Source organism: Oncorhynchus masou, chromosome 24 (genome assembly GCF_036934945.1).
Source record: "Oncorhynchus masou masou isolate Uvic2021 chromosome 24, UVic_Omas_1.1, whole genome shotgun sequence".
In the NCBI taxonomy this organism is placed as follows: domain Eukaryota; kingdom Metazoa; phylum Chordata; class Actinopteri; order Salmoniformes; family Salmonidae; genus Oncorhynchus; species Oncorhynchus masou.
This window is the reverse complement of record NC_088235.1, coordinates 111,881,732-111,908,244: the sequence shown is the minus strand read 5'-3', so window position 1 is coordinate 111,908,244 and position 26,513 is coordinate 111,881,732. Positions and strand designations below refer to the sequence as shown.

Genomic DNA, 26,513 nt, shown 5'->3' with positions numbered 1-26,513 from the left:
CAAATTTGACACCTTTTATAAACTAGTCAACACTTGCTGTTCAGTTGTCAATCAACGCACAGTAAATAGTCTACGCGCCAGGACTCCGTGTGACTGGCTATGTGACACACGCAAAAGAAAAGCAAAGAACTTTTCAGAGAATAGTGACTAGACTAAGTCGTGGAATTTGCCTCATTATCACCATTACTTGCATTACATGGGGACGTGCAAATTCGTGAGCATCATGCTCTCTCTCTCCCTTCCGTGTGAGGACATTTCGACCGTCAGGGTAGCCTAGTGGTTAGAGCATTGGACTAGTAACCGAAAGGTTGCAAGTTCAAATCCCCGAGCTGACACAAAATCTGTACAAATCTGTCGTTCTGCCCCTGAACAGGCAGTTAACCCACTGTTCCTAGGCCATCATTGAAAATAAGAATTTGTTCTTAACTAACTTGCCTAGAAAAATAAAGGTAAAATAAATAAATAAATAACCACAGATCTGTATATAATAATTCCAAAGGCAGGCCTATTTTTGGACAGATTTTGGCGAGAGTGAAACCGCTCGTTTCGTCTCTTCCTCTCTGCTGCGTCACTGTGTCATCGCTCACTTTGTGACCTGACAGGCACCTATCAATGGATCGCTAGAAGATGCACATTGTCCATATTCTAGTGGGAGAGGGCTTGACAGACTAGCGGGTTGACTAGCGGGTTGACTAGCGGTTTGACTAGCGGATTGACTAGCGGATTGACTAGCGGGTTGACTAGCGGGTTGACTAGCGGGTTGACTAGCGGATTGACTAGCGGGTTGACTAGCGGGTTGACTAGCGGGTTGACTAGCGGATTGACACTTCAATGAAAAGTCGTATGGTTTCGAATGAAGTGGACAATGTCGCCGGCTGACGGATGAGTCTGCAACCGACTGATGAGCCGACAGCCGGGTCCTAATGGGGAAACACCAGGGTGAAGAAAGGAACCCCTCAGTGAGATGATTGATGGCAGTGACACAGTATAATCTCCCACTCCTCTCTCTGTTACTCTGTGATCACATATCCCTGTTAATGTTTGTCCTTCACTGAGGGAATAAGAGGTTGTTCACTTTACAGGCCATCTAATGCCCACTTCTGATGATGCATGGCACATTGTGCATCCCAAATGGCATCTTATTCCCTAAAGAATTAACCACGGTTGACCCGGAGAGCCCTATGTGTCTAAAGTAGTGTACTGAATAGGGTGCCGTTTGGGACTCCAGCAATGATGGCACTCTCTCTTTAGAGAGAGACAGAAAGCTCATCACACTTCAGGAAATCAATAGACCAATTAGACTGCAGGGTTGTAAGTGGGTCAGGTTCACGGATCCCGATTGGTCATCAGCCAATTTTGTCATTGTGTTGTGCATTTAGTGCCGTCTGGGACCTGCACTGTGACTGCATAGGGAAGGACCTTCATCTGTAGAGCCCACTGATGATAGCAGTGACAGACAGTCTGGCAGATGGGGAGACTGTTAGTAGGGTGACAGACAGTCTGGCAGTCGGGGAGACTGTTAGTAGGGTGACAGACAGTCTGGCAGTCGGGGAGACTGTTAGTAGGGTGACAGACAGTCTGGCAGATGGGGAGACTGTTAGTAGGGTGACAGTGAGTAGGGTGACAGTCTGGCAGATGGGGAGACTGTTAGTAGGGTGACAGACAGTCTGGCAGTCGGGGAGACTGTTAGTAGGGTGACAGACAGTCTGGCAAATGGGGAGACTGTTAGTAGGGTGACAGTCTGGCAGTCGGGGAGACTGTTAGTAGGGTGACAGTCTGGCAAATGGGGAGACTGTTAGTAGGGTGACAGACAGTCTGGCAAATGGGGAGACTGTTAGTAGGGTGACAGACAGTCTGGCAGTCGGGGAGACTGTTAGTAGGGTGACAGTGAGTAGGGTGGCAGACATACGGACAGTTAGTAGGGTGACAGACAGTCTGGCAGATGGGGAGACTGTTAGTAGGGTGACAGTGAGTAGGGTGACAGACATACGGACAGTGAGTAGGGTGACAGACATACGGACAGTGAGTAGGGTGGCAGACATACGGACAGTTAGTAGGGTGACAGACAGTCTGGCAGATGGGGAGACTGTTAGTAGGGTGACAGTGAGTAGGGTGACAGACATACGGACAGTGAGTAGGGTGGCAGACATACGGACAGTGAGTAGGGTGGCAGACATACGGACAGTGGGTCTGGCAGTCGGGGAGACTGTTAGTCTGGCAGTCGGGGTGACTGTGAGTAGGGTGACTGTGAGTAGGGTGGCAGACATACGGACAGTGAGTAGGATGGCAGACATACGGACAGTTAGTAGGGTGACAGACAGTCTGGCAGTCGGAAACTGTTAGTAGGGTGACAGACAGTCTGGCAGTCGGGGAGACTGAGTAGGGTGACTGTGTAGGGTGGCAGACATACGGACAGTGAGTAGGGTGGCAGGTGAGTAGGGTGGCAGGTGAGTAGGGTGGCAGACATACGGACAGTGAGTAGGGTGGCAGGTGAGTAGGGTGGCAGGTGAGTAGGGTGGCAGACATACGGACAGTGAGTAGGGTGGCAGTGAGTAGGGTGGCAGACATACGGACAGTGAGTAGGGTGGCAGGTGAGTAGGGTGGCAGACACAGTGTGGGTCTGCTCAGTTTTCCTCACTGATTTTGAAGGTTGATTGACTCCATGTTGGAGTGGCTGTGGTCATTCTCTCGGTATGATCTAAATGAGTTTGAAAAGGTGTTTGTTGTGATTTACTCTCTTGGTAAATCTGCTCTTGAATGGTATTGCTGCTTTTTGTTTTACCAGCCAAGTCTTTGGTACTACAGGAAAGTCTGCACTGTACTGCACAGGGAAGTCTGTACTGTACTGCACAGGGAAGAACACAGTGGCCTCCATTATTAAATGGGAAGAAGTTTAGTACCGCAAACTCTTCCTAGATCTGGCCGCCCGGCCAAACTGAGCAATCGGGGGAAAAGGGCCTTGGTCAGGGAGGTGACCTAGAACCCAGTGGTCACTCTGACAGAGTTCCTCAGTGGAGATGGGAGAACATTCCAGTAGAACAACCGTTTCTGCAGCACTCCACCAATCAGGCCTTTATGGTACAGTGGCCAGTCGGAAATCATGCTTCAGTAAAAGGCACATAACAGCCTGCATGGAGTTTGCCAAAAGGCACCTGAAGGACTCTGACCATGAGAAACAAGATTCTCTGGTCTGTTGAAACCAAGATTGAACTCTTTGGCCTGAATGCCAAGCGTAACATCTGGAGGAAACCTGGCACCGTCCCTACGGTGAAGCATGGTGGTGAAGCATGGTGGTGGCAGCATCATGCTGTGGGATGTTTTTCAGCGGCAGGGACTGGGAGACGAGTCAGGATCGAAGGAAAGATGAACGTAGCAAAGTACAAAGAGATCCTTGATGAAAACCTGCTCAGGACCTCAGACTGGGGTGAAGGTTCACTTTCCAACAGGACAACGACCCAAAGTACACAGTCAAGACAATGCAGGAGTGGCTTCTGCACAAGTCTCTGAATGTCCTTGAGTGGCCCAGCCAGAGACTGGAATTTAACCTGATCTAACATTTCTGGAGAGACCTGAAAATAGCTGTGCAGTGACGCTCCCCATCCAACCTGACAGAGCTTGAGAGGATCTGCAGAGAAGAATGGGAGAAACTCCCCAAATACAGGTGTGTGCTGAGCTTGTAGCGTCATACCCCAGAATACGAGAGGCCGTAATCGCTGCCAAAGGTACTTCACAAAATACTGAGTGAAGGGTCAGAATACTTAACTTAAATATTACATATTTACATTTTTTAATACATTTGCACACATTTCTAAACTTGTTTTTTTGCTTTGTCGTTATGGGGTATTGTGTTTAAGTTAATGAATGAACTTGTTTTAAACCATTGCAGAATAAGGTTGTCTCGTATCAAATTGTGGAAAAAGTCAAGGGGTCTGAATGCATTGTATATCAAGAAGTTATCTTTTTTCCTAAACCAATCAGAGGGGGAGGGTAGGCTCGGTCTATATTGAATGTTTACCCTGCCCACGTCCCCCACTGGACAACCCCCCCACACAATTTGATATTTTTGTAAGATCCCCATCCTTGTTGCTATCCTTTCAACAGGTGAGAGAACAACACCGCCTTCCTTTCAAGAGGGATTTCACTGGTTGTGTGTGGCAGTTGATATGAGGGAGGCGCTAGCTAGCAACGCCAAGGGTATTTTTTGGGGTGTATTTTATTAGGATCTCCATTAGCTGTTGCAAAAGCAGCTGCTACTCTTCCAAAACATGAAATATAATACAGAACATCAATAGACAAGAACAGCTCAAGGAAAGAACGACATACATTTGTATTTAAAAAAAGAAAAATATGTTTTATTTTTTTATTAAATGTACAAGTTGCCTACATATCAATGCTCAAACACAAACTATCTGGGTCAAATAGGGGAGAGGCGTGAGGTGTTGCTTAGTCTGGTGTTTTAAAAACAGGTTTGCTGTTCATTTGAGCATTATGAGATGGAAGATCCAAGCAATAGGTGGCTCTATATAATACTGTACGTTTTCTTCCATCTGATTTACAATGAAGAGCAAGACGTGCCGCTCTGTTCTGTGCCAGCTGCAGCTTAACTAGGTCTGTCCTTGCAGCACTGGACCACACGATTGGACAATAATCAAGATTAGACAAAACTAGAGCCTGGAGGACTTGGAGTGTGGTGTCAAAAAAGCTGAGAATCTCTTTATTAGGGACAGACCTCTCCCCATCTCTTTACTACAGACAGACCTCTCCCCATCTCTTTATTACAGACAGACCTCTCCCCATATCTTTATTACGGACAGACCTCTCCCCATCTCTTTACTACGGACAGACCTCTCCCCATCTCTTTACTACGGACAGACCTCTCCCCATCTCTTTACTACGGACAGACCTCTCCCCATCTCTTTATTACAGACAGACCTCTCCCCATCTCTTTACTACAGACAGACCTCTCCCCATCTCTTTATTACAGACAGACCTCTCCCCATCTCTTTATTACAGACAGACCTCTCCCCATCTCTTTATTACAGACAGACCTCTCCCCATCTCTTTATTACGGACAGACCTCTCCCCATATCTTTATTACGGACAGACCTCTCCCCATCTCTTTATTACAGACAGACCTCTCCCCATCTCTATTACAGACAGACCTCTCCCCATCTCTATTACAGACAGACCTCTCCCCATCTCTTTATTACAGACAGACCTCTCCCCATCTCTTTATTACAGACAGACCTCTCCCCATCTCTTTATTACAGACAGACCTCTCCCCATCTCTTTATTACAGACAGACCTCTCCCCATCTCTTTATTACAGACAGACCTCTCCCCCTCTCTTTACTACAGACAGTCCTCTCCCCATCTCTTTATTACAGACAGACCTCTCCCCATCTCTTTATTACAGACAGACCTCTCCCCATCTCTTTATTACAGACAGACCTCTCCCCCTCTCTTTACTACAGACAGTCCTCTCCCCATCTCTTTATTACAGACAGACCTCTCCCCATCTCTATACTACAGACAGACCTCTCCCCATCTCTTTATTACAGACAGACCTCTCCCCATCTCTTTATTACAGACAGACCTCTCCCCATCTCTATATTACAGACAGACCTCTCCCCATCTCTTTATTACGGACAGACCTCTCCCCATCTCTTTATTACGGACAGACCTCTCCCCATCTCTTTATTACGGACAGACCTCTCCCCATCTCTTTATTACGGACAGACCTCTCCCCATCTCTTTATTACGGACAGACCTCTCCCCATCTCTTTATTACGGACAGACCTCTCCCCATCTCTTTATTACGGACAGACCTCTCCCCATCTCTTTATTACGGACAGACCTCTCCCCATCTCTTTATTACGGACAGACCTCTCCCCATCTCTTTATTACGGACAGACCTCTCCCCATCTCTTTATTACGGACAGACCTCTCCCCATCTCTTTATTACGGACAGACCTCTCCCCATCTCTTTATTACGGACAGACCTCTCCCCATCTCTTTATTACAGACAGACCTCTCCCCATCTCTATTACAGACAGACCTCTCCCCATCTCTTTATTACGGACAGACCTCTCCCCATCTCTTTACAACCATTGACTCTCTATGTTTTGACCGTGGCAGTTTACAATCTAAGGTGACGCCAAGTTATTTAGTCTCCTCAACTTTCTCAACAGCCACACAATTAATTTATAATATTTAGACCTGCACTGTAGCCTGGGATTCTATTTGCACCCCTGTGCATGTGAGTAATAACTTCCCGATTGTTTGGTTTAGGAGAAGATGGGCTTGGCCTATGGCAGGAGGTTTGCATCTCCTCCAATGTGCAGACGGTGAAACGCAGATGAAGTCAACGGAGGTTTTCTGAATCGGCAGCAGCGCCTCTCTGCGATTTGATGTAAAGATGAATAAACGGAGGAGAGGGTTGAGAGGATGAGCCAAGGGGGATTGTAGTGGAGCGAGAGCTGAATGCCAGCCCTGTAATTAGTCCCAGCCGGAGAGGAGGCTTCCTGCCGTGTGTTTGTGAGTGCGTGCGTCTACTGGCCATGTCTCCCATTTACAGCATCGACAACCTCTTCTTCATCCTTCATTGATCTCTCAATCTGCTGTTGTTGAAGCGAAACGCACAATCACATAGCAACCAGATGCAATACCCTCTAAGCCTCTTCTCAGTCTGGGCTTTCGTATGGCTTCTCATACAGCTAGGCCTCTTCCCAGTCTGGGCTTTCATATGGCTTCTCATACAGCTAGGCCTCTTCCCAGTCTGGGCTTTCATATGGCTTCTCATACAGCTAGGCCTCTTCCCAGTCTGGGCTTTCGTATGGCTTCTCATACAGCTAGGCCTCTTCCCAGTCTGGGCTTTCGTATGGCTTCTCATACAGCTAGGCCTCTTCCCAGTCTGGGCTTTCATATGGCTTCTCATACAGCTAGGCCTCTTCCCAGTCTGGGCTTTCGTATGGCTTCTCATACAGCTAGGCCTCTTCCCAGTCTGGGCTTTCGTATGGCTTCTCATACAGCTAGGCCTCTTCCCAGTCTTGGCTTTCGTATGGCTTCTCATACAGCTAGGCCTCTTCCCAGTCTGGGCTTTTGTATGGCTTCTCATACAGCTAGGCCTCTTCCCAGTCTTGGCTTTCGTATGGCTTCTCATACAGCTAGGCCTCTTCCAAGTCTGGGCTTTCGTATGGCTTCTCATACAGCTAGGCCTCTTCCCAGTCTTGGCTTTCGTATGGCTTCTCATACAGCTAGGCCTCTCATACAGCTAGGCCTCTTCTCAAAAATGTTACCGAGTTCATATCAGTCAATTGCAATAAATTCATTAGGCCTTGATCTATGGATATTTCATGACTGGGGATAAAGATATGCAGATCTGTCACAGATAGATAGGGGTGCACATTTTGGGGAATATTCAGATGCTAACTTTCTGTGGGAATATATGGCAAGAAATATTAATACAATTTAAATGTAGATATTTTGGCGACAGAAACAAACCTTTTACTTTATCATAAGTAGACATAATTCCAAATTATTAAATCCTTCCAATAAAAAGTTACTAATTGAACTTTAATTAAATGAGTTGACTTTTCACATGGGATGATTTCACTGAACAACAAAAGGGAATATTCAGTGATCCATCGCATCTCCCAGAAACATTTTCAACATACATCTGTAAAATGATAGTCTAGAAACTAAAGCTTTGGTTGTCTTCCTCTCAGACTTCCATGTCTTCGCCCTGCACCTCCTCAATGTCCACCTCTTGAACATCAGACATCTTCACTGTCACTTTCCAACCTTGTTGAGGATGGCTCTTTGTCAGGCTCAAAAAGCCTCAAATTTGCCCAGATGGGCACCTATTTTTTTTCAACCCTTGTTGAAAAAGTTGCCCTCTGAGTTGCCCTCTGAGACGGCTGATGTTGATGGGACTTGGAGGATGATGGATGCAACAGGGGAAAGAGCCTCAGATCCACCAAGTCCCTTCCACCAGGTGGCTGATGAGATAAGTTGGCACGACTGCCATATTGCATCTCCATCCCATACTTGGGGTCCGACATGTACGCTGGGCTTCAGGCAGAAGTCTTCATGCTTTTGGATGTGTTTCAGAACTGCAGTTTCCTCTGCTTGGAGCAACCGTGTAGTGGTAAGTGCAGTACTGATTTCTTCTCTTACATCTGCAAGCAGAGTCTGAACATCAGAGAGGATGGCATTGTCTCCCTCAATTCGTGCAATGGCTACTGCTCTAGGTTTCAGGAGTTTCAGGCTCTCTCACAAAATACATCATCCAGGAGGATCCTCTTGATGGTGCTGTCCCTATCAGCAGACTGTGATATGGCCATTTCTTGGAGAGACTCCTTCCCCTCCAGGAGACTGTCAAACATGATGACGCTGGGCAGCTTCAATGTGGTGCTCTTATTCTTCTCACTTTGCTTGGTGAGGTAGATTGCTGCTATAACTTGATGACCCTTCACATACCTAACTATTTCCTTGGCTCTCTTGTCGAGGGTATCCATTGTTTTCAGTGCCATGATGTCCTTGAGGAGCAGATTCAATGTCTGAGCAGCACAGCCAATGGGTGTGATGTGAGGGTAGGACTCCTCCACTTTCGACCAAGCAGCCTTCATGTTCGCAGCCTTGTCACCAATGCAACTACCTTCTGTGGTCCAAGGTCATTGATGACAGCCTTCAGCTCATCTGCAGTGTAGAGACCGGTGTGTCTGTTGTCCCTTGTGTCTGTGCTCTTGTAGAATACTGGTTGAGGGGTGGAGATGATGTAGTTAATTATTCCTTGCCCACGAACATTAGACCACCCATCAGAGATTATTGCAATACAGTCTGCTTTCTCTATGATTTGCTTGACCTTCACTTGAACTCTGTTAAACTCTGCATCCAGCAAATTAGTAGATGAAGCATGTCTGGTTGGAGGGGTGTATGCAGGGCGAAGAACATTCAGAGATCTCTTCCAATACACATTGCCTGTGAGCATCAGAGGTGAACCAGTTGCATTCACGTTCCTCCATTGAGTCAAAACAAACTTCTGATTCCAGGAGGACCATGAGCTGTTGCTGTCGGTAAGGTGTCTGATTCATCATTTTCACCTCGAATAGAAGTAGAGGGACTTTTATCAGACGTTGCTTGTTGTGAGCGCTGAGGGAACTTTATGCACTTGGCCAGATGATTCTGCATCTTTGTCACATTCTTCACATTATTTGGCACAGTATTGGCAAATGTACACAGCTTTTCCTTCTACATTAGCTGCAGTGAAATGTCTCCACATCAGATAGTGCCCGTGGCATTTTCCTGTAAAGATTGGAGAAAAATGAGTAAAAAAAACAACATATACAATTCCATGTACAGATAAATAGTTAAGCATTTAGATTAAACAATGCCTTTGTAAGATAAATGTTTTTAACTTAAACATGTATGGAAACTAATACCCACATGGTAGCAAAAACTAACTTGCAGAAATTGACATGTTAGAAATGGTTTAAACACACTTTGCTGTAAACTACTATTTACTAGCTAACAAAAAATTATGTATGTCATATAAAATATATTCACCCCACCCAGTATTGTAATCAAAACGTACCAGAAAGCATGTAGTCCTTGGCTCAGACAGTGTCGTAGTGTGCTCAATAGCAAGATCTTGAGAATCAGCTGTACATGTGATGGATGAGTGCACTGTGCATGCAGAGGGTTGCCATTCCATTGAATTGGGGATAGTTTAACCAAAATATGCCACAAGACCTAGAATTGCCTTGTGTGTGTGTGTGTGTATCCCACAAAAAATTTCCCGGAAGGTTTCCAACCCTTTGCAACCCTAGTCACAGATACTGTACCTTTAAAAAAATAAATAAAATAGGCCTCAGGATCTCGTCACGGTATCTCTGTGCAATCAAATTGCCATCAATAAAATGCAAGTGTATTTGTTGTCCGTAGCTTATGCCTGCCCATACCATAACCCCACCACCACCACGCAGCACTCTGTTAACAACGTTGACAACAGCAAACCGCTCACCCACACGACTCCTTTGGACGCACTGCAAAATTCTCTAAAATAACGCTGGAGGCGGCTTATGGTAGAGAATGAACATACAAGTCTCTGGCAACAGCTCTAGTGGACATTCCTGCAGTCAGCATGCCAATTGCATGCTCCCTCAAATTGGGACATCTGTGGCATTGTGTTGTGTGACACAAGTACACACATTTAAGAGAGGCGTTTTATTGACCCCCCCCCCCCCAGCAGCACAAAGTGCACCTGTGTAATCACGCTATTTAATCAGCTTCTTGATATGCCACACCTTTTTGGTGGATGGATTATCTTGACAAATGAGAAATGTGATTTTTGTTTTTGAGAAATAAGCTATTTGTGTCCTGAAATGTCAGATTTTTATTTCAGCTCATGAAACATGGGACCGACACTTTAAATCTTGCGTTTATATATATTTTTTGTTTTTAATGTACATTTAAACCCCCTGCCATGATCATTTTAAAAAGCATAGACTCTCAAATAGAACCCTGAGGAACCCAGTTTTCCTACCAGATTATGTTTTGACCAAGCATTATTGAATGAATACTCTGAGGGACACTGGTCAGATCTCTTCTAACACAACACAGCCTGGGGACATGGGAACCTCCGACGCGTTTTGACCCTGTGACCCCAGCCTGGTGTCTTTCTTAACACCCACCACCAGGTGCCTATTAATTGGGCCGGCTGGTCGGTGGCACCAGAGGCTCAGTGAGACATGGATCTCAACACGTCAGACCCCCCCCCCCTCTCCCAGAGGACAAGCTGTACAGCATGTCAGACCCCCACCCCCCAGAGGACAAGCTATACAACACGTCAGACTCCCCCCAGAGGATAAGCTGGGATTCACCCAGCCAACCAAAGTGGTCACCCCGCCACTAAAAACAATTATTTACCAATCCCAGATTTCTCCCTCTGATCTCAGCCTCTTGGTGACCCTGTTTTTTAAACCATGAACTTTCTGTCTGTGCTGTTGAAAATACTGTTGCAGTCTAGTCCTGAAGAAGTGTCTTCAGAGAACTGCTTTTACATCCCAGTATTTTCAGTCTAGTCCTGAAGAAGTGTCTTCAGAGAACTGCTTTTACATCCCTTGTTTCCAACTGTCAGCTGTGATCTTCATCTCTGAATTTTTTTGACCCAAATAGCACCCTATTCCCTATATGTTGGGCCTATAGGTCTACTTGTCAAGTGTAGTGCACTAATAGTAGGATGCTGGTCGGGACGAGCCCCCCTGAGTGACACTGTCAACCCCTCACCTGATCCACAATTGCAGGCTTCGGGGACACGTTAGTCTCAGGTCTGGGGAAGGCATTGACAGGACAGCCAAAAAGGTGACAGTAAGTGAAATGGACACACTTTTTTTTTTTTTGGGGGGGGGGTCAAAGCTTTGTTAATTTTGATACTCCTGTTCATGCCATTTCACCAGTGACGTTGGTCTGCATCCTGATTTTTGTTTCAGGCCATGATAATATGTGAACGCTGTTTCACTGCATTTATCAAAGCATGTTTTTTTTTTTTAAAGATTTCCTAGATTTCTACTGAATCATTAGCATTTTGCTCATTGCAGAAGGAAGGAACGTACAGAGCCCCTACGGCTGGATACAAGAAACAGAATAATTAGGCCACAGCACAATAATGTAAGGGATTCCCCCCCTCTTGTTCTCTGCTCCCAGCAGTGTTCTGTAATTTCATTAAGCTGTCTATTCCCCCCCCCCCCCCCCCCCACCATGCTATACGGTGGCAAGTGTAACACTAATTGGGAACCAGTATTAGAGAGGGCTTGTCTTGTCTGGTGATTCGACAGGGTTCAGGGCAGGCTTGGCAGGGATTGAGGGAGGAGAGGGGGTGACGATGGGGTTGAGAGGAGACTGGGAGGAGGGGGTTGAGAGGAGACTGGGAGGGAGGAGAGGGGGTGACGATAGGGTTGAGAGGAGACTGGGAGGAGGGGGTTGAGATGAGACTGGGAGGAGGGGGTTGAGAGGAGACTGGGAGGAGGGGGTTGAGAGGAGACTGGGAGGAGGGGGTTGAGAGGAGACTGGGAGGAGGGGGTTGAGAGGATGAGGTTGAGGGGGTGAGACGGGGGTTAGCCCTACACTCGTGTTGGATGGGCTGTGAGATGAGGTTTCATCAGAGGAAGCTTCTTAATTGGGATGAGGATTTCTGACAGTGTTGAGTCTCGTTCTCTATGGGCTCTTTTTGAGATCTGCCTCCGTCGAGGGAGAAGGAAGAGGTTTCTGTTTTAGTTTAAGATTCTTTTTAAGCCTAAACATCATGCAGGCCGGTGGTGCTTTGAGTCGGTCAGCTAGATACCGTGATGAGAGTGAGATGTTTTCAGTGGAAACTGACAAATGTACAGATCTTTTGGCTCAAAAGGATAAAACTGACTCCTAATTTTCCCCAAAAGCACAATTTTGGTTTCCTGTTTCAGCACGGTGGTTGTGTTTCCCCAGTCTTTGTTGGTGACATTGACTGTGATTAGGCTGTCAGAGATCATCAACTGCAATTTTATTTTGCCCCGTAAAGTTTTCTGAGCAAAAAATCAATATGTATTTATTTTATTTAAAATAAAAATGTAAATTTCGGTCTCCCGGGTGGCGCAGTGGTTAAGGGTGCTGTACTGCAGCGCCAGCTGTGCCACCAGAGACTCTGGGTTCGCGCCCAGGCTCTGTCGTAACCGGCCGCGACCGGGAGGTCTGTGGGGCGACGCACAATTGGCCTAGCGTCGTCCGGGTTAGGGAGGGCATGGCCGGTAGGGATGTCCTTGTCTCATAGCGCACCAGCAACTCCTGTGACGGGCCAGGCGCAGTGCGTGCTAACCAAGGTTGCCAGGTGCACGGTGTTTCCTCCGACACATTGGTGCGGCTGGCTTCCGGGTTGGATGCGCGCTGTGTTAAGAAGCAGGGCTTGGTTGGGTTGTGTATCGAAGGACGCATGACTTTGAACCTTCGTCTCTCCCGAGCCCATACAGGAGTTGTAGCGATGAGACAAGATAGTAGCTACTAAAACAACTGGAAACCACGAAATTGGGGAGAAAAAGGGGGTAAAATTCTCACAAAAAACATTAAAAAAGTGTAATTTGGGGGTAGATTTTTTTTGGTGTTCAACTTTTTGATCATCAAAGAATGTAAATCATTAGAAATTCAGCTCAAAATAATTGTAATGTATTTCCACTCATAGCAATGTGAAACATTCAGCATCAATTTGTAGCGTAAAAATTATTCATTAAGTTCCTGCCCCCCCCTTCTGGATTAGGTCATGCTGAGGGATGGAACAGGTGGCTAGATGACCGCAGGGAGAACGGATGGCGTCCCACTGTTCGGCAGCTCCAGATTTGGGACTAACATGGCCTATGGATCAAAATCTCATCCGAATTTGTCCTAAATTCACCTTGCTGACATGTTGGATTTGTCTGGTGAATTGTGACTGTTGACCAGCTCTAGAAACATTAACTTAATGGAAAGCGCTAAAATATCTCTCCATGGAACCAGAACAAATTAAGTCTGAATAAACCAATAAATATGTCCAAATGCAGTTAGTCCTGAAGTTTCTCATTGTCCTAAGCAGCTCAGTTTCTCATTTTCCTAAGCAGCTCTGTCCCAAATCAACTTCAGAGTCACTGTGTTCGCCAGTCACCGAGTCAATCGAAAGGACAAAACTAATTTCAGCGTTTTATTCATCGTTGCCTGTCCTCCACCTCCCAGAATGCTGTGTGTCCTGGGTTAGAGGGTGTGTCCCAAAAGTAAGGGTCTGGTAAAGGTAGTGCACGATGGTGCGCTCCAACACGATTGGGACAGTGACCCATGTTCTGTTTTGGCTCTGTACTCCAGCACTTTGGATTTAAAATGATACAAGCTTTGATTTAATGCTAGGAATATGGGACTAGATTTTAAACTACACTAAGCCTTTGACTACTTTTAATACTTTATGAATGCCCTGTTATATGTGTATTCAGACCCCTCGATTTTTTTCCACATTTTGTTAAGTTACAGCCTTATTCAAAAATGGATCTAATATATATTTTTTCTCACTTCATTTACATGCAATAGCTCATAATAAAAAGACAGAAAATAGTTTTTTGTAAATGTTTGCAATTTTGTTTTTACAAATAAAAAACAGAAATACCTTATTTACATAACTATTCAGACCCTTTACTATGAGACTTTAAATTGAGCTCCGGTGCATCCTGTTTCCGTTGATCATCCTTGAGATGTTTCTACAACTTGGAGTCCACCTGTGGTAAATTCAATTGATTGGACATTATTTGGAAAGGCACACACCTGTCTATATAAGGTCCCACAGTTGACAGAGCAAAAACCAAGCCATGATGTCGAAGGAATTGTACGTAGAGCTCTGAGACAGGATTGTGTCAAGGCACAGATCTACAGTGAAGCATGGTGGTGGCAGCGTCATTCCGTGGGGATGTTTTTTAGTGGCAATACCAATTAAACGTGTCATTTCCCCAATACTGTTGGAGCTCACTGGGGAGTTTTTCCTAGCCCCCGTTTAGGCTGGGAGACTAGTCAGGGTTGAGGGAAGCTGAACGGAGCAAAGTACAGAGATCCTTGATGAAAACCTGCTCCATAGCGCTCAGGACCTCAGACTGGGTCGAAGGTTCACCTTCCAACCGGACGACGACCCTAAGCACACAGCCAAGATAATACAGGGGTTTCTCTGAATGTCCTTGAGTGGCCCAGCCAGAGCCCAGACTTGAACCCCATCCAACCGAAAGCGCTTGAGAGGATCTGCAGAGAAGAATGGAAGAATACAGGTGTGCCGAGCTTGTAGCTTCATACCCAAGAAGACTCAATGCTGTAAGGTGCTTCAGCAAAGTACTGAGTAAAGGGTCTGAATACTTATGTAAATGTGATTATTTCAGTTTTAGATTTTTTTTTAAATAAATCTGCACAAAATAAACATATATATATATATATATATAAGTTGTTGTTTGTCATTATGGGGTATTGTGTGTAGATTGAGGGGGGGGGACTATTTTACCAATTTTAGAATAAGGCTGTAACATAACAAAATGTGGATAAAGTCAAGGGGTCTGAATACTTAAAAGGGGGAACTATGTACAAAGCGTTCTGTAATTTCTAAACGGTTCAACCAATATGTATGAGAATAGTCATTGTATCATTTAAAATCCAACGTTCTGGAGTGCAGAGCCAAAACCAATTAAACGTGACCTTTCCCCAATACTGTTGGAGCTCACTGGTTTTTCCCTAGCCACCGTTTAAGCTGGGTTTCTGTAAAGCACTTTGTGACATCAACTGATGTAAGAAGGGCTTTATAAATACGTTTTGATTTGATTTGGGGGGTACCATTTGGGACTTATCCAGCTTGACAGAGGTTGAGTATTTCTGGGCGTAGGGTACTTTTTTAGGTTTTATCTGCCATCCCATGGGGGCCATTATAAGACACGGTTCAGGGCAGCATGAAGCTGCTCATGCAGAGAAGAAGAGAGAGAGGAAGCTATTTGACTGCTCTCTCATCTCTTCCTGATGATGACTGGTCATGTTTGTCTCTTTTAAATTCTACGCTGTCAAGAGAATGTTGATACGTGGCCAGGTCTGTTATGGCTGTCCACAGGGTTGTTTTTTACCCATAAATCAGTTGAACTTAGGATAGAATATGGTGGTGTACAATGGTCTTTGGGATGTTCTCTCTCTCTCTCTCTCTCTCTCTCTGCCTGTCTGTCTCTCTCTCTCTCTGCCTGTCTCTGTCTCTCTCTCTCTCTCAATTCAATTCAATTCAAGGGGCTTTATTGGCATGGGAAACATGTGTTAACATTGCCAAAGCAAGTAAGGTATATAATATATAAAGTGAAATAAACAATAAAAATTAACAGTAGACATCACACATACAGAAGTTTCAAAACAATAAAGACATTACAAATGTCATATTATATATATATATATACAGTGTTTTTACAATGTGCAAATGGTAAAGGACACAAGATAAAATAAATAAGCATAGATATGTGTTGTATTTACAATGGTGCGTGTTCTTCACTGGTTGCCCTTTTCTCGTGGCAACAGGTCACAAATCTTGCTGCTCAGATGGCACACTGTGGAATTTCACCCAGTAGATATGGGAGTTTTTCAAAATTGGATTTGTTTTTGAATTCTTTGTGGATCTGTGTAATCTGAGGGAAATATGTCTCTCTAATATGGTCATACATTGGGCAGGAGGTTAGGAAGTGCAGCTCAGTTTCCACCTCATTTTGTGGGCAGTGAGCACATAGCCTGTCTTCTCTTGAGAGCCATGTCTCTCTCTCTCTCTCTGTCTCTGTCTCTGTCTCTCTCTCTCTGTCTCTCTCTCTGTCTCTCTCTCTCTGTCTCTCTCTCTCTCTGTCTCTCTCTCTCTGTCTCTCTCTCTCTGTCTCTCTCTCTCTGTCTCTCTCTCTGTCTCTCTCTCTCTGTCTCTCTCTCTCTGTCTCTCTCTCTCTGTCTCTCTCTCTCTGTCTCTCTCTCTCTGTCTCTCTCTCTCTGTCTCTCTCTCTCTGTCTCTCTCTCTCCCTGTCTCTCTCTCTCTGCCTGTCTCTCTCTCTCTGCCTGTCTCTCTCTCTCTCTGCCTGTCTCTCTCTCTCTCTGCCTGTCTCTCTCTCTCTCTCTCTGCCTGTCTCTCTCTCTCTCTCTGCCTGTCTCTCTCTCTCTCTCTCTCTCTGCCTGTCTCTCTCTCTCTCTCTCTCTCTGCCTGTCTCTCTCTCTGTCTCTGCCTGCCTCTCTCTCTCTCTCTCTCTCTCTGCCTGTCTCTCTCTCTCTCTCTCTCTCTCTGCCTGTCTCTCTCTCTCTCTCTCTCTCTCTGCCTGTCTCTCTCTCTCTCTGCCTGCCTCTCTCTCTCTCTCTCTCTCTGCCTGTCTCGCCCTCTCTCTCTGCCTGTCTCGCCCTCTCTCTCTGCCTGTCTCGCTCTCTCTCTCTGCCTGTCTCGCTCTCTCTCTCTGCCTGTCTCGCTCTCTCGCTCTCTCGCTCTCTCTCTCTCTCGCTCTCTCTCTCTGCCTCTGCCTCTGCCTCAAGTGCATTCGTGAAAAAGCACTGTCATTGCACCAATGTGTACCTAACCATAAACAGCAATGCCTTTCTTTTAAAATCAATACACAAGTATATATTTTTAAACCTGCATATACATTTTTTTTTCTCTAAATGATAGTTTCCGGATTTGACCATATCAATGACCTAAGGCTCGTATTTCTGTGTGTTATAATTAAGTCTATGATTTTATATTTGATAGAGCAGTCTGAATGAGCGGTGGTAGGCAGTAGCAGGCTTGTAAGCATTCATTCAAACAGCACTTTCGTGCATTTGCCAGCTGTGCTTCAAACCTATCAACTCCGAGATTAGGCTGGTGTAACCGATGTGAAATGGCTAGCTAGTTAGCGGGGTGCACGCTAATAGCGTTTCAATCGGTGATGTCACTCGCTCTGAGACCTTGTAGTTGTTCGCCTTGCTCTACAAGGTCCGCGGCTTTTATGGAGCGATGGGTAACGATGCTTTGAGGGTGGCTGTTGTCGACGTGTTCCTGGTTCGTGCCCAGGTAATGGCGAGGAGAGGGACTGAAGCCATACTGTTACACTGGCAATACTATAATGCCTATAAGAACATCCAATAGTCAAAGGTATATGAAATGCAAAAATACAAACCTAAAACTTCTTACCTGGGAATATTGAAGACTCGTGTTAAAAGGAACCACCAGCTTTCATATGTTCTGAGCAAGGAACTTAAACGTTAGCTTTCTTACATGGCACATATTGCACTTTTACTTTCTTCTTTAACACTTTGTTTTTGCATTATTTAAAACCAAATTGAACATGTTTCATTATTTATTTGAGGCTAAATTGATTTTATAAATAAGTGTTCATTCAGTATTGTTGTAATTGTCATTATTACAAATAAATACATTTAAAAAGTTGTCTGATAATCAGTATCTGCTTTTTTTGGTCCTCCAATAATCGGCATCGGTGTTGAAAAATCATAATCGGTCGACCTCCAGTGTGGAGACTGAGAGACTAATTCTAAAGCAGCTCTCACACCTAAGTAGATTAAGCACTGGTGTTTGTGTTCTGGAACACTGGTGTTTGTGTTCTGGAACACTGGTGTTTGTGTTCTGGAACACTGGTGTTTGTGTTCTGGAACACTGGTGTTTGTGTTCTGGAACACTGGTGTTTGTGTTCTGGAACACTGGTGTTCGTGTTCTGGATCAACAGCAAGACGCCGACAGAGATACTCGCCTCGCTTCGAGTTCTTAATAAACTATGCAGTATGTATTTTTTATTTTTTATGTATTTTTTCTTACATTGAAATCTTAAGTCTTGTTACATACAGTCGAGAAGAACTATTGGATATAAGAGCAACGTCAGCTTACCAACATTACAGCAAGGAATACGACTTTCCTGAAGCGGATCCTGTGTTCAGACCACCACCCAGGACCACCCAGGACCACCCAGGACCACCCACCACCCAGGACCACCCAGGACCACCCACCACCCAGGACCACCCACCACCCAGGACCACCCACCACCCAGGACCACCCAGGACCACCCAGGACCACCCAGGACCACCCACCACCCAGGACCACCCAGGACCACCCACCACCCAGGACCACCCAGGACCACCCAGGACCACCCACCACCCAGGACCACCCACCACCCAGGACCACCCACCACCCAGGACCACCCAGGACCACCCAGGACCACCCAGGACCACCCACCACCCAGGACCACCCAGGACCACCCAGGACCACCCAGGACCACCCACCACCCAGGACCACCCACCACCCAGGACCACCCACCACCCAGGACCACCCACCACCCAGGACCACCCACCACCCAGGACCACCCACCACCCAGGACCACCCAGGACCACCCACCACCCAGGACCACCCACCACCCAGGACCACCCACCACCCAGGACCACCCACCACCCAGGACAATGGAGCTATTTCCAGTAGGCAATCCAAAACAATGACGCCGCATGAGGGCCAGACTTACTATACTATATTTATTTAACATCTTGAGATGGGGAAACCATGTTTAAATGAAGTTGAACATTGCTCTTTATGACAATGTTAAAATTAGATCAAATCAAATGTTTTTTGTTTTTTTGACCAAGTTACACTTCTCAAAAGGCACTGAATTGGTGAAATTACCCGAACAGAGGCCCGCCAGCAGAAGACAGGATGCCTGTCCTCTGACACTGCAGCAGCAACGGAAGCACCCCGAACACACTTGCCAACGATGCTGAAAAAAAAATCCTAGGAGAAACACTGCGCACACACTGACAAGGCCATACCTGTAATTAACTTCCGTCAGACTGCGACAATAGAAACAAACTTCACTTGTAATTATGCCTCCTCTCTTTAAATGTTTTCATCAAAGGTTTAATCACCTGGAAACAGGTTTGTGCGTTGCGAAGGGGCAGGTTGTTTTAGATAATTGAGCCACGCTAACGAGGGAAGACGTGCGGTGCTCTGCTCGCTGGCCTGATGAGCCCCCCCCCCCCCCCCCACACCTCCTTTTTTATTTTCAGAGTACAGAGCAGTTCTTCTAAATGCCTGCATGCAGATAGTAGTGCAGTTTGGAGAGAGTAGTGCAGTGTGGAGAGAGTAGTGCAGTTTGGAGAGAGTAGTGCAGTGTGGAGAGAGTAGTGCATTGTGGAGAGAGTAGTGCAGTGTGGAGAGTAGTGCAGTGTGGAGAGAGTAGTGCAGTGTGGAGAGAGTCGTGCAGTGTGGAGAGAGTCGTGCAGTGTGGAGAGAGTCGTGCAGTGTGGAGAGAGTCGTGCAGTGTGGAGAGAGTCGTGCAGTGTGGAGAGAGTCGTGCAGTGTGGAGAGAGTCGTGCAGTGTGGAGAGAGTCGTGCAGTGTGGAGAGAGTCGTGCAGTGTGGAGAGAGTAGTGCAGTGTGGAGAGAGTAGTGCAGTGTGGAGAGAGTAGTGCAGTGTGGAGAGAGTAGTGCAGTTTGGAGAGAGTAGTGCTGTGTGTAGTGCAGTTTGGAGAGAGTGATGCAGTTTGGAGAGAGTGGTGCAGTTTGGAGAGAGTGGTGCAGTTTGGAGAGAGTGGTGCAGTTTGGAGAGAGTGGTGCAGTTTGGAGAGAGTAGTGCAGTTTGGAGAGAGTCGTGCAGTGTGGAGAGAGTCGTGCAGTGTGGAGAGAGTCGTGCAGTTTGGAGAGAGTAGTGCTGTGTGTAGTGCAGTTTGGAGAGAGTAGTGCAGTTTGGAGAGAGTGGTGCAGTTTGGAGAGAGTGGTGCAGTTTGGAGAGAGTGGTGCAGTTTGGAGAGAGTGGTGCAGTTTGGAGAGAGTGGTGCAGTTTGGAGAGAGTGGTGCAGTTTGGAGAGAGTGGTGCAGTTTGGAGAGAGTGGTGCAGTTTGGAGAGAGTGGTGCAGTTTGGAGAGAGTGGTGCAGTTTGGAGAGAGTGGTGCAGTTTGGAGAGAGTGGTGCAGTTTGGAGAGAGTGGTGCAGTTTGGAGAGAGTGGTGCAGTTTGGAGAGAGTGGTGCAGTTTGGAGAGAGTGGTGCAGTTTGGAGAGAGTGGTGCAGTTTGGAGAGAGTGGTGCAGTTTGGAGAGAGTAGTGCAGTTTGGAGAGAGTAGTGCAGTTTGGAGAGAGTAGTGCAGTTTGGAGAGAGTAGTGCAGTTTGGAGAGAGTAGTGCTGTGTGTAGTGCAGTTTGGAGAGAGTAGTGCAGTTTGGAGAGAGTAGTGCAGTTTGGAGAGAGTAGTGCAGTTTGGAGAGAGTGGTGCAGTTTGGAGAGAGTCGTGCAGTGTGGAGAGAGTCGTGCAGTGTGGAGAGAGTCGTGCAGTTTGGAGAGAGTCGTGCAGTTTGGAGAGAGTAGTGCAGTGTGGAGAGAGTAGTGCAGTTTGGAGAGAGTAGTGCAGTTTGGAGAGAGTAGTGCTGTGTGTAGTGCAGTTTGGAGAGAGTAGTGCAGTTTGGAGAGATTAGTGCAGTTTGGAGAGAGTGGTGCAGTTTGGAGAGAGTGGTGCAGTTTGGAGAGAGTAGTGCAGTTTGGAGAGAGTAGTGCAGTTTGGAGAGAGTAGTGCAGTGTGTAGTGCAGTTTGGAGAGAGTGGTCCTGTAACAGAAATAGTTTAGACCTTCAGGTCTCAGACGGCTGTGGTGTGAACTGAAACATCCTCTGTTACAGGATGATGGAGACCTTGGTCTTAGACAGCTTTTTAACAGAGAGACGAGCTTCACATCCAGGCGGCTTCCAGGTTGATGCATGGTGCCTTGGGAAGCCGTGATCGATAATGGGACCTAGTTATTTTTATGCACCAGTGGGCATCTATCTACTGTAGACGAAGGATGTGGCTCAATTACCAGCTTTGTGTCATTACACCGTTTCAGTTCGTACAGGGAGCCATCAGCGGAACGAGTGATCAGTCCCATCTGTCGTTGTTAAAACATGCCTGTCCTTCACCCTCTCTATCCCCCCCTCTCTCTCTCTATCCCCCCTCTCTCTCTCTCTACCCCCCCCTCTCTCTCTCTATCCCCCCCCTCTCTCTCTATCCCCCCTCTCTCTCTCTATCCCCCCCTCTCTCTCTCTATCCCCCTCTCTCTCTCTATCCCCCCTCTCTCTCTATCCACCCTCTCTCTCTCTATCCACCCTCTCTCTCTCTATCCACCCTCTCTCTCTCTATCCACCCTCTCTCTCTATCCCCCTCTCTCTCTATCCCCCTCTCTCTCTATCCCCCTCTCTCTCTATCCCCCCTCTCTCTATCCCCTCTCTCTATCCCCCCTCTCTCTCTCTCTATCCCCCCTCTCTCTCTCCTTCTATCCACCCCCTCTCTCTCTATCCCCCCTCTCTCTATCCCCCCTCTCTCTCTCTCCCTCTATCCACCCCCCTCTCTCTCTATCCCCCTCCACCCCCTCTCTCTCTCTCCCCCCCCTCTCTCTCTCTATCCCCCCTCTCTCTCTCTATCCCCCTCTCTCTATCCCCCTCTCTCTCTATCCCCCTCTCTCTCTCTATCCCCCTCTCTCTCTCTATCCCCCCCTCTCTCTCTCTCCCCTCTCTCTCTCTCTCTCTCTCCCCCCTCTCTCTATCCCCCCTCTCTCTCCCCCTCTCTCTCTCCCCCTCTCTCTCTCTCTCTCTCCCCTCTCTCTCTCTATCCCCCCCCTCTCTCTATCCCCCCCTCTCTCTCTCTATCCCCCCCTCTCTCTCTATCCCCCCTCTCTATCCCCTCTCTCTCTCTATCCCCCTCTCTCTCTATCCCCCCCTCTCTCTATCCCCCCCTCTCTCTCTATCCCCCCTCTCTCTCTATCCCCCCCTCTCTCTCTATCCCCCCTCTCTCTCTCGCTCTACCCCCTCTCTCTCTCTCTATCCCCCCCTCTCTCTATCCCCCTCTCTCTCTATCCCCCCTCTCTCTCTATCCCCTCTCGCTCTATCCTCTCTCTCTCTATCCCCTCTCTCTATATCCCCTCTCTCTCTATCCCCCTCTCTCTCTCGCTCTACCCCCCCTCTCTCTCGCTCTACCCCCCCCCTCTCTCTCTCTCTATCCCCCCCTCTCTCTATCCCCCTCTCTCTCTATCCCCCTCTCTCTATCCCCTCTCTCTCTCTCTATCCCCTCTCTCTCTCTCTATCCCCTCTCTCTCTATCCCCTCTCTCTCTCTATCCCCCCTCTCTCTATCCCCCCCCTCTCTCTATCCCCCCTCTCTCTCTATCCCCCCTCTCTCCCCCTCTCTCTCTCTATCCCCCTCTCTCTATCCCTCCCCTCTCTCTATCCCCCTCTCTCTCTATCCCCCCTCTCTCTCTCTATCCCACCTTAAGTGAAAAACACTGGGCCAAGTAATTGACTATAGCCTGCTTATCTGGAGGCACTTGTCATAGAAGATGAAAGGCTGTTGTGTCCACGTCCTGAGGCCTCCCCTGCTCCCTCTGCTGGTACACTGTGACACTCCAGTCTATCCAGCAGTGTGCTCTGTCTTCATCATTTATTCCCCCAGTATCCCTTATTTATTGTTAAACCAGATCATTGCTAGCGACCATTGTTGCCTCGTTGGCACAATAAATATTTTCTGAGCGTGAACCTTGACCTTCCTCTTGTCTCCCTCCTATAAGAGCGTACCATCGCCAGACATGAGGTGAGGGAGGTGGAGCAGCGTCACACCCAAGATGGCGTACGGGACACGCCGTCGCTGGCTGAGGCAGAGGACGTGGTTATCATATATAACCGGGTGCCCAAGACGGCGAGCACGTCGTTCACCAACATCGCCTACGACCTGTGTGGAAAGAACCACTTCCACGTTTTGCACATCAACACCACCAAGAACAATCCTGTCATGTCCTTACAAGACCAGGTGAGAACACTTTATAAACACTCCTACAACAAGACGCATCCACCAGCATTTAGAAACAGGAGGTATTAAGTTTATTTTTTTACCTTTATTTAACTAGGCAAGTCAGTTCTTATTTTCAACGACGGCCTAGGAACAGTGGGTTAACTGCCTGTTCAGGGGCAGAACGACAGATTTGTACCTTGTCAGCTCGGGGATTTGAACTTGCAACCTTCCGGTTACTAGTCCAACGCTCTAACCACTAGGCTACCCTGCCGCCCCTACACTCTAACCACTAGGCTACCCTGCCGTCCCTACACTCTAACCACTAGGCCACCCTCCGCCTCTACACTCTAACCACTAGGCCACCCTGCCACCCCTACACTCTAACCACTAGGCCACCCTGCCGTCCCTACACTCTAACCACTAGGCTACCCTGCCGCCCCTACACACTAACCACTAGGCTACCCTGCCGCCCCTACACTCTAACCACTAGGCTACCCTGCCGTCCCTACACTCTAACCACTAGGCTACCCTCCGCCTCTACACTCTAACCACTAGGCCACCCTGCCACCCCTACACTCTAACCACTAGGCCACCCTGCCACCCCTACACTCTAACCACTAGGCCACCCTCCGCCTCTACACTCTAACCACTAGGCTACCCTCCGCCCCTACACTCTAACCACTAGGCTACCCTGCCGCCCCTACACTCTAACCACTAGGCTACCCTGCCGTCCCTACACTCTAACCACTAGGCTACCCTGCCGCCCCTACACTCTAACCACTAGGCCACCCTACCGCCTCTGCACTCTAACCACTAGGCCACCCTGCCGCCCCTGCACTCTAACCACTAGGCTATCCTGCCGTCCCTACACTCTAACCACTAGGCCACCCTGCCGCCTCTACACTCTAACCACAAGGCCACCCTACCGCCTCTACACTCTAACCACTAGGCCACCCTGCCGCCCCTACACTCTAACCACTAGGCCACCCTGCCGCCCCTACACTCTAACCACTAGGCCATCCTGCCGCCCCTACACTCTAACCACTAGGCCACCCTACCGCCTCTGCACTCTAACCACTAGGCCACCCTGCCGCCCCTGCACTCTAACCACTAGGCTATCCTGCCGTCCCTACACTCTAACCACTAGGCCACCCTGCCGCCTCTACACTCTAACCACAAGGCCACCCTACCGCCTCTACACTCTAACCACTAGGCCACCCTGCCGCCCCTACACTCTAACCACTAGGCTACCCTGCCGTCCCTACACTCTAACCACTAGGCTACCCTGCCGCCCCTACACTCTAACCACTAGGCCACCCTGCCGCCCCTACACTCTAACCACTAGGCCATCCTGCCGCCCCTACACTCTAACCACTAGGCTACCCTGCCGTCCCTGCACTCTAACCACTAGGCCACCCTCCGCCTCTACACTCTAACCACTAGGCCACCCTGCCACCCCTACACTCTAACCACTAGGCCACCCTGCCGTCCCTACACTCTAACCACTAGGCTACCCTGCCGCCCCTACACACTAACCACTAGGCTACCCTGCCGCCCCTACACTCTAACCACTAGGCTACCCTGCCGTCCCTACACTCTAACCACTAGGCTACCCTCCGCCTCTACACTCTAACCACTAGGCCACCCTGCCACCCCTACACTCTAACCACTAGGCCACCCTCCGCCTCTACACTCTAACCACTAGGCTACCCTCCGCCCCTACACTCTAACCACTAGGCTACCCTGCCGCCCCTACACTCTAACCACTAGGCTACCCTGCCGTCCCTACACTCTAACCACTAGGCTACCCTGCCGCCCCTACACTCTAACCACTAGGCCACCCTACCGCCTCTGCACTCTAACCACTAGGCCACCCTGCCGCCCCTGCACTCTAACCACTAGGCTATCCTGCCGTCCCTACACTCTAACCACTAGGCCACCCTGCCGCCTCTACACTCTAACCACAAGGCCACCCTACCGCCTCTACACTCTAACCACTAGGCCACCCTGCCGCCCCTACACTCTAACCACTAGGCCACCCTGCCGCCCCTACACTCTAACCACTAGGCCATCCTGCCGCCCCTACACTCTAACCACTAGGCCACCCTGCCGCCTCTACACTCTAACCACTAGGTCTGGCTGTGTCTTCTACAGTGTTTAGCCTGGTCTGGCTGTGTCTTCCACAGTGTTTAGCCTGGTCTGGCTGTGTCTTCCACAGTGTTTAGTCTGGTCTGGCTGTGTCTTCCACAGTGTTTAGTCTGGTCTGGCTGTGTCTTCTACAGTGTTTAGTCTGGTCTGGCTGTGTCTTCTACAGTGTTTAGCCTGGTCTGGCTGTGTCTTCTACAGTGTTTAGCCTGGTCTGGCTGTGTCTTCCACAGTGTTTAGTCTGGTCTGGCTGTGTCCTCTACAGTGTTTAGTCTGGTCTGGCTGTGTCTTCTACAGTGTTTAGCCTGGTCTGGCTGTGTCTTCCACAGTGTTTAGCCTGGTCTGGCTGTGTCTTCCACAGTGTTTAGTCTGGTCTGGCTGTGTCCTCTACAGTGTTTAGTCTGGTCTGGCTGTGTCTTCCACAGTGTTTAGTCTGGTCTGGCTGTGTCTTCCACAGTGTTTAGTCTGGTCTGGCTGTGTCTTCCACAGTGTTTAGTCTGGTCTGGCTGTGTCTTCCACAGTGTTTAGTCTGGTCTGGCTGTGTCTTCCACAGTGTTTAGTCTGGTCTGGCTGTGTCTTCCACAGTGTTTAGCCTGGTCTGGCTGTGTCTTCCACAGTGTTTAGTCTGGTCTGGCTGTGTCTGCCACAGTGTTTAGCCTGGTCTGGCTGTGTCTTCCACAGTGTTTAGCCTGGTCTGGCTGTGTCTTCCACAGTGTTTAGCCTGGTCTGGCTGTGTCTGCCACAGTGTTTAGCCTGGTCTGGCTGTGTCTTCCACAGTGTTTAGTCTGGTCTGGCTGTGTCTTCCACAGTGTTTAGCCTGGTCTGGCTGTGTCTTCCACAGTGTTTAGTCTGGTCTGGCTGTGTCTTCCACAGCCCTGACTCCACAGCCCTGACTCCACAGCCCTGACTCCACAGCCCTGACTCCACAGCCCTGACGTGTTTAGTCTGGCTGTGTGCATTTGTATTCCTGACTGTCACTGCGACTCCTGCTGAGAACACGGAGAACCAGCAGAAGGAATGCCTTGGAGCCTCTGGCTAGAGCCGTGATGGTGTTAGTTCTGTCCGCTCCTCTGCTCTG

The 26,513-nt window shown here is 48.2% G+C and overlaps 1 protein-coding gene across 1 annotated transcript in view; it reads left to right on the top strand.

The window, feature by feature from the left end:
- The window catches only part of hs2st1b (heparan sulfate 2-O-sulfotransferase 1b), a 60,402-nt gene that overhangs the window by 25,103 nt on the left and 8,786 nt on the right, over positions 1-26,513 (top strand). Inside the window, exon 2 of the mRNA XM_064933246.1 lies at positions 23,070-23,308. Within this exon, the coding sequence (XP_064789318.1) occupies positions 23,070-23,308 (239 nt within the window). The remainder of the gene's footprint in view (positions 1-23,069; positions 23,309-26,513) is intronic.